Source organism: Amia ocellicauda, chromosome 18 (assembly GCF_036373705.1).
Source record: "Amia ocellicauda isolate fAmiCal2 chromosome 18, fAmiCal2.hap1, whole genome shotgun sequence".
In the NCBI taxonomy this organism is placed as follows: Eukaryota; Metazoa; Chordata; class Actinopteri; order Amiiformes; family Amiidae; genus Amia; species Amia ocellicauda.
In genome coordinates this window covers 9,458,678-9,475,699 of record NC_089867.1, presented here as the reverse complement: position 1 = coordinate 9,475,699, position 17,022 = coordinate 9,458,678, and the positions used below count along the sequence as shown (strand labels likewise).

General features: G+C 37.6%; 1 protein-coding gene across 2 annotated transcripts in view; it reads right to left on the bottom strand.

Moving 5' to 3' along the window:
* The window catches only part of grb10b (growth factor receptor-bound protein 10b), a 112,312-nt gene that overhangs the window by 81,875 nt on the left and 13,415 nt on the right, over nt 1-17,022 (bottom strand). For both annotated transcript variants that reach the window (XM_066690439.1, XM_066690440.1), the window contains exon 2: nt 3,927-4,059. In XM_066690439.1, the coding sequence (XP_066546536.1) occupies nt 3,927-3,977 (51 nt within the window). In that variant the 5' untranslated portion in view covers nt 3,978-4,059. The remainder of the gene's footprint in view (nt 1-3,926; nt 4,060-17,022) is intronic.

The window sequence follows — 17,022 nt, the reverse complement described above, 5'->3', positions numbered from 1 at the left end:
CTTTGTGACATGGTGCATTATCCTGCTGGAAGTAGCCATCAGAGGATGGGTACATGGTGGTCATAAAGGGATGGACATGGTCAGAAACAATGCTCAGGTAGGCCGTGGCATTAAACGATGCCCAGTTGGCACTAAGGGGCCTAAAGTGTGCCAAGAAAACATCCCCCACACCATTACACCACCACCACCAGCCTGCACAGTGGTAACAAGGCATGATGGATCCATGTTCTCATTCTGTTTACGCCAAATTCTGACTCTACCATCTGAATGTCTCAACAGAAATCGAGACTCATCAGACCAGGCAACATTTTCCAGTCTTCAACTGTCCAATTTTGGTGAGCTTGTGCAAATTGTAGCCTCTTTTTCCTATTTGTAGTGGAGATGAGTGGTACCCGGTGGGGTCTTCTGCTGTTGTAGCCCATCCGCCTCAAGGTTGTATGTGTTGTGGCTTCACAAATGCTTTGCTGCATACCTCGGTTGTAACGAGTGGTTAGTTCAGTCAAAGTTGCTCTTCTATCAGCTTGAATCAGTCGGCCCATTCTCCTCTGACCTCTAGCATCAACAAGGCATTTTCGCCCACAGGACTGCCGCATACTGGATGTTTTTCCCTTTTCACACCATTCTTTGTAAACCCTAGAAATGGTTGTGCGTGAAAATCCCAGTAACTGAGCAGATTGTGAAATACTCAGACCGGCCCGTCTGGCACCAACAACCATGCCACGCTCAAAATTGCTTAAATCACCTTTCTTTCCCATTCAGACATTCAGTTTGGAGTTCAGGAGATTGTCTTGACCAGGACCACACCCCTAAATGCATTGAAGCAACTGCCATGTGATTGGTTGGTTAGATAATTGCATTAATGAGAAATTGAACAGGTGTTCCTAATAATCCTTTAGGTGAGTGTACTTCCACTTATATATAAGAGTCTTGTTCTTAAACAAATAAATACATAAAAGTCTACAGATTGAAGAATAATTAGTTGGTAAGTTAAAATAGGTGTAGTTCAAGATAAAATGTAATGAGGTTTTAAAGTGAGATAGTACAAATACTCTCAGTCCCAATATTTCCCAGTGCAAAGGCATAAAAGGGCTTCTTGTCAATCTGCATTCTTGGAAAGAAAAAACAACTCTGGAACTCCAGAAGTTCACATGACACGGAAACTCAAGATCTGAGCTCTTTTCCAGCTGTATCCCAGGCTTTGAAACAGCAGCACTTAAAGACAAATACCAGGAAAATGTTCTGTTTATAGGGAAAATAAAGACGTAACAATCCACTGCTCAATCAGTTAAGATCCTTCTAAACAAATCACCCTGATAGAAATGTGACATGCTCTATTATATCTGAATTCCCTTGCGTTAGGACTTGGGATCATTTGGCATAGTTGTACATATTCGGCATAGTCTCTGAGCTAGAGAGTTGACAATTGTATAGACAGAGATGAACTCTTGTTTAAAGCACTCCAAATGAAATGCCAACTAACCTGTACCTAGCCAAGGCTTCCAGGGTACAAGATACACTGTCCATTGGTTTCATCACTGTCATACTGCACACTTCATCCAAGAACAAGCACTGCAATTTTTTTTATGATTTAATTTTTTTAATTAAACTGCAGTGGACCCCAGGAAAACTCCTAGGCACATTGGTGCTGAAAGAACAGCTCCAAATGTCTTAATGCTGATGCTGGGGGTTTTCTGCATGTCACCTGACCACACGGCTTCCCTAGTGCAATTCTCACACGTCCGTGTAATTGTGTGCATGGAAACCACATTGGCCCAACCTGTCTGCCAAAACTGCACCAGAACAGTGCATGGCTAATTTGCATATGACCCTCCCAGCTTTAGCCTTCATTTACATGGCATTTGTTACTCACGAAAACAATACACTCTTCCCATGGAAACGCAATAGATATTTTCCATTTGCTTCTTGATAAATGTCACAAATATAGTGACGCACGAACAGAAACCCTCACATAGTTTACAATTATATGTTAGCTATTGACCTTGTGACCCCACAATCATTTATATATCTAAGCATAAAGCATATTCAGTCTTTCCTCTTAAAACCTTAATTCCAACATTGCTGCCTTATAAAATGTAACAAGTAAAACACAGTGTTTAATGTTTATTTGGAATATTTGTTCATCGCTCGACATGTTCTCCAGATAATGAAGAACAGCATTTCATAGACTATAACATAAAATACTTTCATGAGAAATATACAACAGATTTAGATCAGTTCCTAAAAAGAGTTTACAGAACACTGTATGGAAACTATAGGAGATCTGCCATTTTGGATTGGTCTTTGATCCATGCACTTCTGTTTAAGGGGTACCATCTCAACATAACATCGTTTAGAAAGAGACATGTCACAATAGGACACAGAACAAATATATTGGTAGCTTAACTTAAGATCTAATGATACAGGGTTTCAATAAAAACAGAGATTACAATTAATAAAGATTTTAAAAACCAACAACATCCAAACGGCAGTAAAGTGTATTTTACACAAGCATACTACAAATATGCACCACAAATGCACAGGTTGCTTAAATCAATCAATGAGATCTCAAAGCCTTTCCAATATCTATGCAGAAGGAGTACTAGAGTTCAGGTCCATAAAATGACCAATTTAACAAAGGACTTGTATGAGGTGGAGGGAACAGTCAAAAGCCTAAATGAATAAATGATTTATACTAGCAATGAAGTCTCTGCTGATTTCTTCAGATTATCAATTCACTTTGACTGCAGCAGTCCTAAACAACTGAATATAAGTTATTATCCCATGCACTATAATAAAGGAAGAACATGAAGTCATGATCACCATAGAAACATACCCAGATGCACCCTAACAATGTATTTATTGGGTTAAAGGATATCTGGGCATGGGTAAAGGATACAAAAATAACCTTTTTATGATACATTTATTCAGAGCATAAATGAAGAGATTCCTCTCGGGGGTTGGGATAATTCTACAACAGATGGGGAAGTTACTATTGTGGAAGGAATATATGGACTGTCTGTTTTTCCAGTGCTGAGTGCATAATTTTGCACATCTAGGTGTTAAGGTAAGTACAATAAGCAGAATAAGGCATCTCAATGATTAAGACAGTACATTTATGACAGAGATAACTCCACATTCAAGGACCTTGCACTAAATCTGTGGAATACTGTACACATATATAACTTTGATATCAACTCCCAAGTTCATTAAAAGTTCCGATATTTTTTTTAATCTTTAACAGAAGTCTTGCTATGGATTAATGTAACAGGCCAAATTATAGTCCCTACCAGCTCAATTACTTTAATTATGAGATGGGCATAATTGCCAATTCATTATTAAAATGTGTCAGCATGTACTTTTATGCACATCTTGAACCCTGTAGCATATGCCTGGGGGTAAAAATAGCAATACACTGCATTATACATTCTTAAAGCAGACTGACGTACCCACAAATTAAAACATGCAGAAATGCTGGGTTATCGGCTTTCTCTGGTTTTTAGTTTGAATGCTTCAAAGGATATCTGGATGTGAGTTAAAGAAGCAGTTCTAACATCTAGCATATTCATATTTCTTTCCGTAACATGTTGCATATTCTGTGCAGTACATTACTGGCAGTTTCATGTTGCCATAGGTACTTAAAATTCTATTCAGCATGCCAGCTATTCTGTTTCAAGTAGTCCAGACCTTTTGAAAAGATTTCTCAAAGCTGACAAATAGGAATTATGCAGGGGGACCAAATTATCCTGTCTTGCCAGGATGCAAACTCCTTTTGTTTCAATGTAACAAACTTACACATAACATTTTGGCTTCCACTGGCGTTTCATGCCCGTGTTCTCTTGGAATACTTAGCGAGACATTTTCCTCTACGGCTGTTTGAGTATAAATCACAACATTGCAATGCATATATTGTGGAATAAGGCATTTACCTGGTAATTTGGATGGTGTAGAAAATAGTCCGGACAGCCCGCTAAAGCCATGGTAACTTCTCTATTTCCTTTTTCTTTTTACTGAACTCCTTGGCTTACAGATATAACATTCACTTCTGAGTGCTGTAAGAACCTGCAAAGAAATGGAAACATGAACACAATTAAAAATGCATTTCCTTTACACAATTAAAAATAAATAAATAAATGCTATAATCATAATCACAAATAATAGGTTCATATTTGAGGGACTGGTTTGTATTTAATTTTAACCCTATACACTTGACTATGTGTTCCTGTTATTCAGCAGTTGAAATGAAACCTGGAATCTCAGGCAAATGCTGTGAGATGGATTACACTTGCCTCTGTAAAAGAGCTCTGCATACTGCAAAACTGATTTCTGCAAGCATTCATGCTTTTCATTTGCAAACAGGAAAATCTCACAAGCATCAGAGAATATGAACATATAACTACATAATATTTATTTATACATGGATTCAATGTTTGATTGCTAACCCTCGAGATTCACAGCACTTTGACATTTAGACCAATGACAACATATTTATCACGATCATGCGATTCCTGATGCTGTATGTCAAGACCCCTGATGTATACTTGGTTCAACAAACGAATAGCATTGGGGGCCAGTAAATAGCAATTTATTTATTTATGCCCAGGACAGTTTTATAAAATCACATCACGGAAATTGTCAATGTATGATAAAAACGTAATACTTAATATAATCTAAATGCTCACGGCCTTAACTCTAGATGTCATGGAGTGTCAACTTTATGGTTTAGGTTTAAGCAAAGCAAACTTTTAGACCTTCTGTGCTGATCAATAATTCAAGGAATCGGCTTTCCTTCTAATTTCAAAAGTTGCAACGAACATATGCTCATGATACTACTCAATTCTCAGAGAATCTGATCACTATATATACCTTTCAAACACAGGTTCATATAAAGTAACCTTGCTGACCATTTCAATTGATCATGGCAGTCAAGATAAAAAAATAAACCATATAACTGTCATGTTGTGAAGTGTATTTGCCTATTATATGGATAATATATATTATTTTTTATGTTAACAATTCACAAACAAAATAAACACTATAGACTAAAGCTACATGGCTTCAACTTTATACAATAAATATTTTAAAACAAACAATTCTCATTCTCATTCATTCACACATACACTTTTACAGCAATAAATTAAACACTGCAAGAATTGCCGACAATCTGGCAGCATTTTGTTGCTGGCAAAATGTTACTAGTTAAAACAAGTTCCAGTAAGTTACTAGTTAAAACTTATTATTATCTTATTAGGATTTCTCTGCTCAGACTTATCTGTGTGGCAGATAGAAACAATTTCTGCTGCCGTGGCAAATTCTTTGGGTAACGAACTGAAATTATCTATTAACACGTTTTTATTAGTACAGTGTGTCCTTGGTACCAGTACTTCCATGTCTGAACTAATTACAAAGAAAACCTTATGAAATTGTGTTTACTGTGTCTTTGATATCAACGCCTCCATGCTTAAACTAATTATAAAGAATACCTTATTAATATTCGCTTCCCGTGTCTTGGAACTGCCCCGGACATATGCCAAGAAGATATCATCCAGTTTCTTGATGCCCCCGAAACTCTTTTGAAATACTGCTTGGAGATGTATAAAAGGCTGTGTGAAACATTCAATAAACGAAGATAAACAAACAGACTTCGGTGTCTGTGAATTTTTCCTTCCCGAGCGCTTGTCTCCTGCTGAAAAGTCTCATCTGTTACTGGATACGCTCACTGGGGTGCCTGATTCACTGGGATCCAAAGGGTTGCTTCAACCGAAGTGTTGTACCTTAACAATTTCATTTCAGTTTGTTTGCCAATCGAAAATTGTCGTTCACACTCTTCCCCAAACAAACCGAACTGCACTGAATATGAAACAAACCTCTGTGAACGAGCCTTTAGACTGCATTACAGTGACACTGATGGTAGTTTGATTCGAATTATTTAATTCTATTTTTATGCAGTAATTTTTTTTATAAAATAAGTTGTTTTGAGCAATCAATCAATTGCAGATCTGCAAACTCAGACTCTTAGAAGATCTAGATATACACCCAATGTAATGTCATGCCTTTTTTGTCATTTATTTCAGTTGATTTAACTTTGCAGCAGTGTATGTCAAGACCCACACAATGCCTCTCATGACACGACCATGAACCAAGAGCAGAGCCTCATATTGGGTTCACTGGTTCAGATGATCTGTGAGCGCCGGGTCCAGTGACCACACCACAAAAATACACAACCATACAACCTGAAGAACTGGTCATAGCGTGAAACACACCTAGATTGACATATCGTTTTCCTTTCCTTCCTGACTAGTTCTTGGTAGTGAGTCCGAACCGAACCGGCGCACTGGTTAGGACCAATAGCCTTGCTGAATGGATCCTTACCGGCAATTTTCCCACATTCAAAGCCAGTGTGAATGGGGTGCAACAGGAAAAAAGCAGGCAAACGTTGCCTGCAATTTTACGGCATTTCAGTGTGAATGGGGCTTTAGCTGCCCCTCTCTCGCTGACCTGGGCCACTTTCAAAACATCTCAGCCCCCCTCCCTCCCCTCCCCTCCAAGCAGCCTGGCATTTTTATTGATTCTTATTCTAGTCTGGATTACATAACCAAGAAAGACCCACAAGCTTCACAGCAGCAATCTTTACTGCTCACTACCCAACACTGCAGCAACAAAAGAGAAGGCAGCCGTGCAGATGTCATCGCCATCAATCATGTGACCATCTTCAATGACACACTGGAGAGACAGCACTCCTTTTGTTAGTAGGTATTGGCCATTTAATTTATCAAAAAAAGAAAACAAATACAGTAGCACAGCGTTTTCATTCAACTCGCACAGCTTAAGCTCCCGGCCTGAGCCAAGCCAACTTTATTGAACAAAATGGGATAGCTTTCCTCGAAACTCAATTCCTAAAGTTTAGTCAGCCATGGGATGACTTCCTACCTCAAAAGGAACATTGGTGGATTTGTTTAACATTCAGATGTGGCTGGGTTATAAGTTCACAAACACACTGCTTTTAACCTGCGTTTCAGTCGGTGCCAAATGTATGGAAAGCACATATTACAGTAAGCGATAATAAATTAACTTTGGTGAGAGGTGGGGAAATATGGAATAAGCTTATCTTGTAATCATCTGAAGATAACGCAGAACAAAAACATGATGTATTGACCCCCTGCACTTCCATCACGCCTCAACAAATTAAATAAAAAACTGGTTATGGGCAAACCTATAAATCCAGTTAACAACCCATGCAATCCACATGTTTCAGTCATAAAAAGGCTGTAGGGAAAGTTTTTAATTCTTCAAAGTAAGTTTGCAAATAATGGTCCCGTCAAGCATGTAGCCAAAACAAAAAGGTTTCCTCTTGGATCACTAGACGGGCTGAAAAGGGAGCACGTAACAAACTCTGTGTGTGTGGTACAGGCCAGTGATTTCGAGGTGGGTGATCTGGAGTCCTGTAAATAATGATTTGATTATGTACAGAACATAGTGGTTCAGCAACACACATACTGGCTCTAGAGATCCCAGTTACAGCCATACCAATCTCAGTAATGTCATGTATCCATCTTATGCAAAGACACTAAAATGATAATTAAGGATATTTGTTTATTATCAATAGCTTTCAATGCACCTGTCTTCAGAAACCCAGTTCAGGTGTTTGACAATATTATCACATTATATTTCCCAGACCAAAAAGTGAAAATGCTTTTATAATCATCACATATTGTGGTATTTTCTCACTGTAAAACTATGCATAATGTAAACTACATTTGCAATCATTGGGAGGGAATTATACTGGTATTTTTATGCTCCATTTGCAATCACACACAGATACAAAGTAAACATAAGTCTAAAAGGAAGAAGAAGTATTGGTGTGTTCATTTAAACTAAAGCTTTGTTCAAATTATGTTTTGGAGTTTTGTTTCTCCCCCGTGGTAAGATCAGGTTTCAATTCGAAAAGGTTACTGTAATGTCATTTGTAATACATTTAATTTTTGTATTATAACATGCCAATATGTAATATAAAACTTGACATTTAAACAATTTAATCAAACATGCCATGTCCAACTTGTTTAATAGCATTGACAAACCCTTGCCAATTAGCACACTTTAGTTTCTCTCAGAAGGAAGTATTAGCTATGAGTGAAAGTGGAAAGAGCCAAGTGGCAAATCTACTAGAATGATATGAAGATATGATCTGTACATCTTCAGTGCCAAGAGTTATTTTTAAAAGAACTGATATAGAGCAAAGTACCATCATTTGTAAACTATGTTTGAAAGCTTTCACAGGAGAGAACACATGAAATTTGACCATATCATGATATATATATATATATATCGCCTGCTTTACCTAGAACACCACAATACATTTTTTTTATTATAATTCAATGTATGTGATCTTCCCACAATGGTCATGCCAAAGGGTGAAAGTTGCACCTAAAGGAAAACAATGCCTGCCAAAAGTACAATATGCTCTTGATTGATTGTTGCTTCCAAGAGCTTAAAGGGATACTTCGGTATTTTGGCATTTTAGCCTGAATGTTTACACACCCACAAATTTTGTTAGCACAACTGATGAGAGCTAATGGTCGCTAAACGCGGACTCTCAAAAGCTGGCTAATAGATGTTTTAGGTTTCCATGGATTCGTATGACTGAGTAAGCAATCAGGCTATTATGCCAAAATACCAAATATCCCTTTAAGTTCATAAATGATCAGTTTCGGTATTTATGTGTCAAATAATGCATTCAAACAGCACAGTCCTATATATATTATGTTTTGAAGGGCAGAGCATGAGGAGTTACAAGCTCCAAACAGTTTACAGGAACCTGATAAGCATTTGGGACATTCACAAGCCTATGAAACTACAGGAAAGTGCAGCCAGCAGTGAAATTAGGCCAGCAAGGAAGCGAGTCTAAGGAATCTAAGAAAAAAAAAAAAATGATGGACACTGCAAATGGTCTGTATCAGGGATTGCCAACTGGTTTGCCATGAAGCCTGAACAGGTGTGCCAATTATTTTAAAAAGTCACATGAGCAAAATAGAATAGTGAATTAATGAATACAATAATAACATTACTATAACAAATATTTGAAAATGATTTACACAATCTTTGTTTTTTGTAGTTTATTGAAAATCCACTGGCACTCCTCCCTGTAACGCACTAAATGTCTAAATCAAAACAAGAAAGCAGGATTTGACTGTGCCAAACAACCTGCTCTTTTTCCAAGCACATAAAAGCAGTCTCTCTGACTACTAAGAGTGTAAGGGGCCTTGCGAGCAGATAATGTTGTGATGCAGCCCCAAAAAATGTATACATATTCTTATAACACTGCTTTTACCCATTCATGTATTCTAGCCTGCATTTGCCCAGCTTCTGATCTCAGGACAGCAGAGTCCCTGACAACTTTCCAGCGATGACTCAAGACACATCCGTTCAGACTGTACCTGTATTACAGCAGCCTGATCTCCTGGGCTGCTCAGTCCTGTTGCTCTCATGCACTCTTGTTAAACTATACTTCTTTATGCCCCTGCATACTTATGTATTGACCCAACTTGTATCTTTATACGATACAAAAAACGGGGTTTAGGCAAGGCCAGTTAGATGAAGCTGAAGACACGGTATTAGTTTTAATCGGATTGTCTCCTTTAGTACACAATTGTGACCTAAGGGGTTATTTTCATTATCATTATTATTATTATTGGTCATAACTGTGTCTGCTGAAATAATTCCTGAAATTAATTAATTAATATTTATTTATGAGACTTTTTAATGATTAATTTCATCTCCGAAAAGCTTCTTTTCAATTTCAGTTTAACATCCCTGTTGTACCTCTGACCTTATCCCTGCAATTAGCTACAATATCAAGTACAGCTATAAAGGGAACTAAAGCTCGAGATGCAGACCTAGTGTTCCTTCACTAATTAGCAAGAGGCTGCCCGTTAAGATCGCACATACTACATGTTACTTCAAACACAAAAGGATTTCTGACCACTTCATCACAGCCTCAAGATAGCCTCGTAAAAGGGACGTACTGAGACACAATTATATTAATGGCCATTTCCCATGGTTTCTAACAGCACAAGGGCCGATACTACATCACTGACAGTCCTTTAATCTTGTAACGGGAGAGGTTTTCTCCCTGACTGGTTTGTGCTTTCTATGGTCTTCTTCACACAAATACAAAATTGACCCCTGCACCCCACCAAAAAAAGGGAGATAAAGCCTATGTGGTTCTTTAGACAATGTGCGAACATCAAGTCCCCTGAAGGCAGGTGTCCTCCACAGCACCTGGAATGATGCACTGTTCTGCTGGTATACCCGATATCTCAGATTGTGAGGGTCCTTGAATGTGTTACATTTCCAATTCAAATGATATCATGGCTTGTGTTACCTTACACAGAGGTGATAGATGAACATATGCATATTGTTACCTCTAGCCTCTGAGAAAAGGCAAAGAAACTCTACTGAAAATATCCTTTTCATTCAGTCACGTGCAAAGGGAACTACAGGTGGCTTAGGCTAAGCAATATGAGCTGAATCTCTCAGATGGGGCAGCGAGGGCATGGATAGGAGTTCTGCCGTACAATTTCTTATTGAAGAAACTTGACGATTTCCCACAGAATGGATACAGCAGCTTAATGGAGAAAAAAAAAAATCTGGTGATGTCATTGACCAGACACTGGAAGGCCCAGCGGTGAAATCTCAATATGCAGGGTTCATGAACTTTCAGGTTTGCTGGACAGACACTGGAAAACTGTCTGGCCTTTGGGCTGTACTGTGGATGCATTGCCAGCACTCCTAGTTAACATTTTAAGAAACCTTACAGAAACAAAAGTGAAATGATCTACTTAAATTTAAAATGACCGCAAGAACCACAATAGCCAATCCATTGCCAGCATCATAAGCAAAAACAGACATCCTTGTACAAATACCATAGAAGTTCCTTCTATTTTTATTCCTGATATAAAATGTTAAGATGATAACAGAACTTATAAACATTAATGATAATACAACTTCATAACCGTTACATATTGTAATATTGACATTGGAAAATATGCCCAAAATGTGTTGAATAATTAAAACACAATTTTCCACTGCAATGAAGGCTAATGCATAATCAGGTTTTGTGGGATGGTAATATTTAAAATATGAATGTTAATTTCACTCATCTCCAAGCATATCTATTTTCCACAAAAACATCTCCTGCTTATAATCAGCTCTCGTTAGTTACCAAAATATGCACCTCAGTTGTCAAAAACAGTACTGATGTGAGTTTTTTCTAGGTTCAATGCCACTGGCAACCACAAACATTTATCTCTGTACAATAGAACTCAATATACACTACACTGCTGTTGTTGTATTACTCTTATTATCAATTATATTTTCAGAAGTGAAAAGTTAATGGGGGGGGATACATTATATTAAATAGACATAAGAAAGTTGGATTTATTTCTGCCACAGAAGCTTATCAGACTGCAGTATTTCCAGTTTTGCTTTTTCATTCCCAGAGGTAATTCTTACAGAGAATTCTGCAATCGCATGAAAGAGGCATCTTTTTCTTCCCATACTGGTTAGCAACATAGGACAGTCATAGGCCTGAGTAATGATCAAAGTGAGTGCAGGCTATTAAAGTAAAATCCTAATTCAAACTGTATTGAACTAAGATTTCTCTGAAATAAGTAATCTATTCTGTAGTAGGGTCATTCCATGACAAATCAGGACACACAAGTGTCACTAATACAGCACCATGCATTTTAATAAAACAATAACTGGTTTTGGAGTGATTTTCCCATGGAAGATTTTAAACTAAAACTTGATTTAAACCAGCAGTTTAGAAGTTACAGAGGGTTAAAGTTTAGGTCCTTAGCAGACCCTCTCACACTGAAATAGCTTTGAATCGAGACAAAGCCCAACATTCAAAGCAGTCAGGAGTCAGACTTCGCAGCTGTGGTTTGAAAAGTCGAGTTTTTCCAATTAAAAAACAACTGGCAGTCATTAAAATTAAATTCTAAGAGTGCTATGTTCATGGCACATTCATTTTCACCAAATGAAGACTTAAACAACTCGGCCTAAAACACTGCGGTCTGCATCAATGTGCCAAGGAACTGTCTATAGAACGTTCTGTAGTCTAAGGCACAAAGATAAAAACCTACAACACCAGCACTGCCTTGATATTAGGCAAACACAAATTTGTACTTCCGTGTTAGGAGACTTAAAATTACACAGTTTCTTTATACAAGATTCCGCTTAATATTCCAGGCTTCTCTGGAGGAGAGTGATTGACAGGTCATGGCATTTACAGACGTATCAGATAGCAAGACAGAAGAGCCACATGTATAGCCCAGCAATGTAAACACATAGCTTGACATACCATTGACAGCATGTGATTTGCTGCCCCTTACAGTCTGCCAATCATTGCCAAATATGTGAAGAGAAGAATCCCATCTCTCCCAGTAGCATGCTCCTCCAGTATTTATACACAAACTGTGTTTACCAGCCAGCTGATGGATTTCTATTTTAGTGCTCAGCTTCCCTGGCTGAACTCCATGACCATATAGAACAAAACTTTACCCTCTTCCTTTCATTCGGAGTACAAACAAAGTTAGATGGCCGTCAGAACACCTATTGAACTTTATTTTAATAGAGCAGTCTTTTGCAGGACTTTATATTCAGATTTGTAAGTATTAATACTTAGTGATGCAGTGGTAAATTGTAAATCGTGTACTTGCAAAAAAAATGTTTATCTTGAAGCGATTTCTTACATTTACGTTAGTTGTACGAAGACATTGCAAACACTAGTAAATTGATCTTGATCCTTCCGATTCACTATCTTTGGTATTCTAGTAGCTTAGATGCCTTCTTTAAATTGGCTTAGAACAGTCAGGTAAAAACGTAACTAATAGTGGGGTCTTTTGTATAGGCTTTGTCAGCTTTCACGATAGACAACCCACTGTAGCAGAAGTCAAAGAATGGGACCTACTACACTACCACCAAATCTGTGCCTTTCTATAGAGGACATTTTTCCACTTTTGTGGTGAAATGTTCTACGTTTAAATGCCCACAGATAATAAACTATTGTAAACAGTAAATCTGTACATCGTAAGAATTAAATTTTAATGTATTTGGTACTTCTTCTAACAGCAAAATACTCCTATAGCACTTAGATACAATATTTAATGCATTGATTAAATAGATACCTGGTGGCTTCACTGACAAATGCTGAAAACAGGATTTTGTCCACAAACCACAAGACAAATATAAAGAAGTGTGCTTCATACTGATTATCCCTAATTTTCACTACCCGAGACTCAGAGATTTATTTAAACCGCAAATGGAATAGAAAGAATACAATAATTCCCAATTAAAACATTTGTAATTCATCATTTATTTTAACATTTGCCAGTTATTTGGGGATAATTATGAACCCCCAAATCAAATATGTACAGCCAATGCTGATTGCTGTGGTAGACATGTCTTGAATGTCACATTTCATTTCATGAACAAGGCATGAATAAGAAAACGCAGCATGCATCTATTTTCTCTCTTTCATAACAGACTGTATTAATAAATGCTTAAAGAAAAGTATTGTAATAACAGTCTAGAAGATTCTGTTGTGAATATGTATGAGGTGGGGGGTATATGTTCATCTATGATTCAACAAATAAATGAAGTTACCACAAAAGAAGAAACAAGCTTAAAACTACTCTATTACCTCACAGTAAGCTACATCTTATACACAGCTTAAGAAACCAGCCAAAAACTACACCAAAAGGTTATAAAAAGCTACAGCAGAGACCAAGTTCATACAGGGAGATGCTTTTCTTTGGGTTTCCTAAAATAAGAAACAGCAATTTAGCTGTTAACACTGCATGGCTGGCTGAATATTGATAGTTGAAATACTGTGTGCCCATATAATAACCTTGGGCGTAGCACAGGATTTTATGTCACTAAAGAGCTGAAGTTAATATCATAATTTAAGTGCTGCGAGAAATCTGATCGAGTGACAAGGGAAACTAGAGCCTTCTTCAGTTTCAGCTCATGAAATACTCCGGATAGCTAGCGTGTTTTCAGTGGTCTATAGAAACCATTTGAGTATTTTATGTTCTAGTTCAATTAACCCGGCAGTGCAAAAACAAATACGCACAGAGTATGCTGCAATTTAAATGGTGGAGGGAACAATATATTTTTTTGATTGAGGAATGGTTTGAGAAGGCTCCCAGCAACTGGAGAAACTTCACCTTAGCACTTTCTAAAATGGTCACAGCTCTTGTTAACAGCTAAAGACATGAAGGAATCCCAAGGTGTTTGCAGAAAGTCAAGTCCATTCAGTAAGGGTAAAAACAGATGGACCCAAGCTCTTCTTAAAGTGCTTGACCTATGGAGCACACGAACCCACACGTAGTCAATCGACAGCAGTCAAACCTTTATTAATTTTCCTGAGCTTCTTTCAATAGTGGGCACAATCCCAATGAAACCGCAACAAATACAGTGCTTGGAGATTAAGTGTTAATTACATTTTAAATACCAACTTGCTCGAGTCCTTTCAGGCCGAAAGATTTTCTTTTAAGGTTGACCCTCTCAAGGCCAAATGTGATACAGATCAAAATGTTGTTGACTGTTATTCTCCCTAACCTATGTAACTGAATCTCACACCCACTGGACCCATCAGGATTCAAATATCTTTCAGTCAGTTCCAGAGCAATTTCAATTCTCCTTTAGGAAACGGAAACAAGGCATCAAACTACTGTCAACATACCCGTTCAATCTCTCTCCTGTTCTTAAAATGAACATGAAAACAACCGGACAGTCTGACAAACAACACCCTTTGCTTTCCATTCTCCTGTATCAGAATGTAAATTAAAAAGTACAGTCTGGGTTTTAATTAGTTCCACCTACAGTCAAGGAGTTAAACTTTTAAACTCAAGGCTGTTCCAGCGTGATAGACACAAGTCCACCTCAAATGAAAATACAAAAACAAAACTGGTAAAACCAACTAATATGTGCAGCTGAAGACAGAAATCTGTAACTAGAAAGATGACCCCCCCTTATCCACGTAACACCAACAGCTAGGAAAACATTAGAGCACTGTAGGATTTAAAGGGATAAGGATCTATAACAGAAGAAATAGAAAAGGAACATAGCTGACATTATAACCCAATAAGGAAAAGCCAATTATAGGACACAAAAAAAACCAATGATAATCTATAAAAGGCTGATTGAAAGTTGTTCAAATTACCAATGGATAATATATATATACAAAATGTAGTAATCACTATCATCTTGTGCCCTAAAATATTGCATTCCATGTAATCAACCTTGCTAACAAAAAGGCTGCCGAGATGCATAATTCACAGTCATATATCGCAGAACTATAGACTTGTAGATCACAGCAGAAACCAATAAGTCTTTTGACACGCTCTCTGGCTCCTAAACACCCTGCTAGCGTGTTAAAGTCTTTTTAGCAGATTTATTTGCCACTTCCATTCTTGCCAACTGTCTCCTGAGAGTAGCTTCCGTAGTCAAAAACAAAACGAAAAAAACTTTAGGACTATTGGTATTAATTGCCATTATAACAATACAGCAGAAGAAAGAAAATAAAAAAATAGCCCATTGCTACCTCATTATTTATTAAACCGAGCGATACAGGAATAAAGTCCATTTTGCGGCACATCAGAACAAAGGCTTAGGGACTGTATAAAACTTTGATAATAGAAGTTCCCAAAAGGCACAAGAACAGCCATTCCTTTAGTGATAGTTTGGATAATCATCTACAGAAGGAAAACCTTAAATAAAACATTAAAAGGTTTAATTTACAACTCCGTATAGGGACAGAGCATGCAGTTTTATTGGATTTAATATTGTAGAAAACAGCTGGCATCTATAGCTAGTATATTTAGATCTATATACATTATTAGCTTATTTTTAAAATCAGTGATCATTTTATCAGAATCAATATAAATAACCAAATGGTTTTGTTCCGAGGGTTAAAGAGAGTATAGCCTATGACAATAGGCATTAGCTTTTCAATAGATTTTTCCACAGATAAAGTCAGGATGACGATTTGTCCGAAGTCGTTTAAATGTAAACCAGACAGTACTTCCCAATTCCCATTACTCAACAGCTCAGCTCTCTCCAGCTGGGCCTCCTATAGACCGGGTGCATCACTAGAGGGGACAGCAACCTCTAGAGGGCTATACATTTTCTTCCCTTCCTAATTGGGCCATTCTCTAAAATAGCACAGTTATTTATAGCTTTGAACATCAAGCATCAAAACAGGAACCTGTGCAGCGAAACCCAGCACAAGTCACACATCACACTGGCGATTCCAAGAGCAGCATGAATGTACACTTTACTCAGCACTCACTGCAGCGCCGCGGCTCCACGGAAAATAAATCCGTAAGCAAGAAAGGCAACTCGTTCAGGGTTGACCACAAGTTACCTTAAAACCCAGGCCCCAAGAGTTAGTTAAATCCTTTCTAAAGATAGGTGCTTTGTAAATTTAGAATGGCGTAAAGCCTTTGTAACGACAGAATGGTATGCGTTTGAGAAGAGGTCAGTCAAGACTGAGGAGCAACAGGATATAAGGCATCTAGTAAACAATATAAATAAATCAAAGACTACAAAAAATATTTTAAACACTTCAACTGGGTCTACTGTAATTATAAAAAACTGAAATCACACTGTACAGCCTGCATAGTCCAAAGCAACTAGACGCGTTTACTTTGAGGGGTTCAGTATAAGATTGTAGAAGAGTGCTGATATGTCACCCTCTTATGTAATATCTGTGGTGATTTTCCGTTTGATAGGAGTCTGTGGTCGAGTTATGTCGGCCAATATGCCACAGCCCCAAAGACTGAGCAGGAGGCTCAGACGAGGACAAGACCAAGGGAACAATTACATTAAAAGTAGCCAATGCTAACCTTTGCAAAGGGACCAAAACAAATAACTAATATAATCGATTATTGCTTATTCTAGAAATCACTTCACTATACTAGTGGTGAAACAAACACCCATTTGCCCAATTTAGGCTTCAGA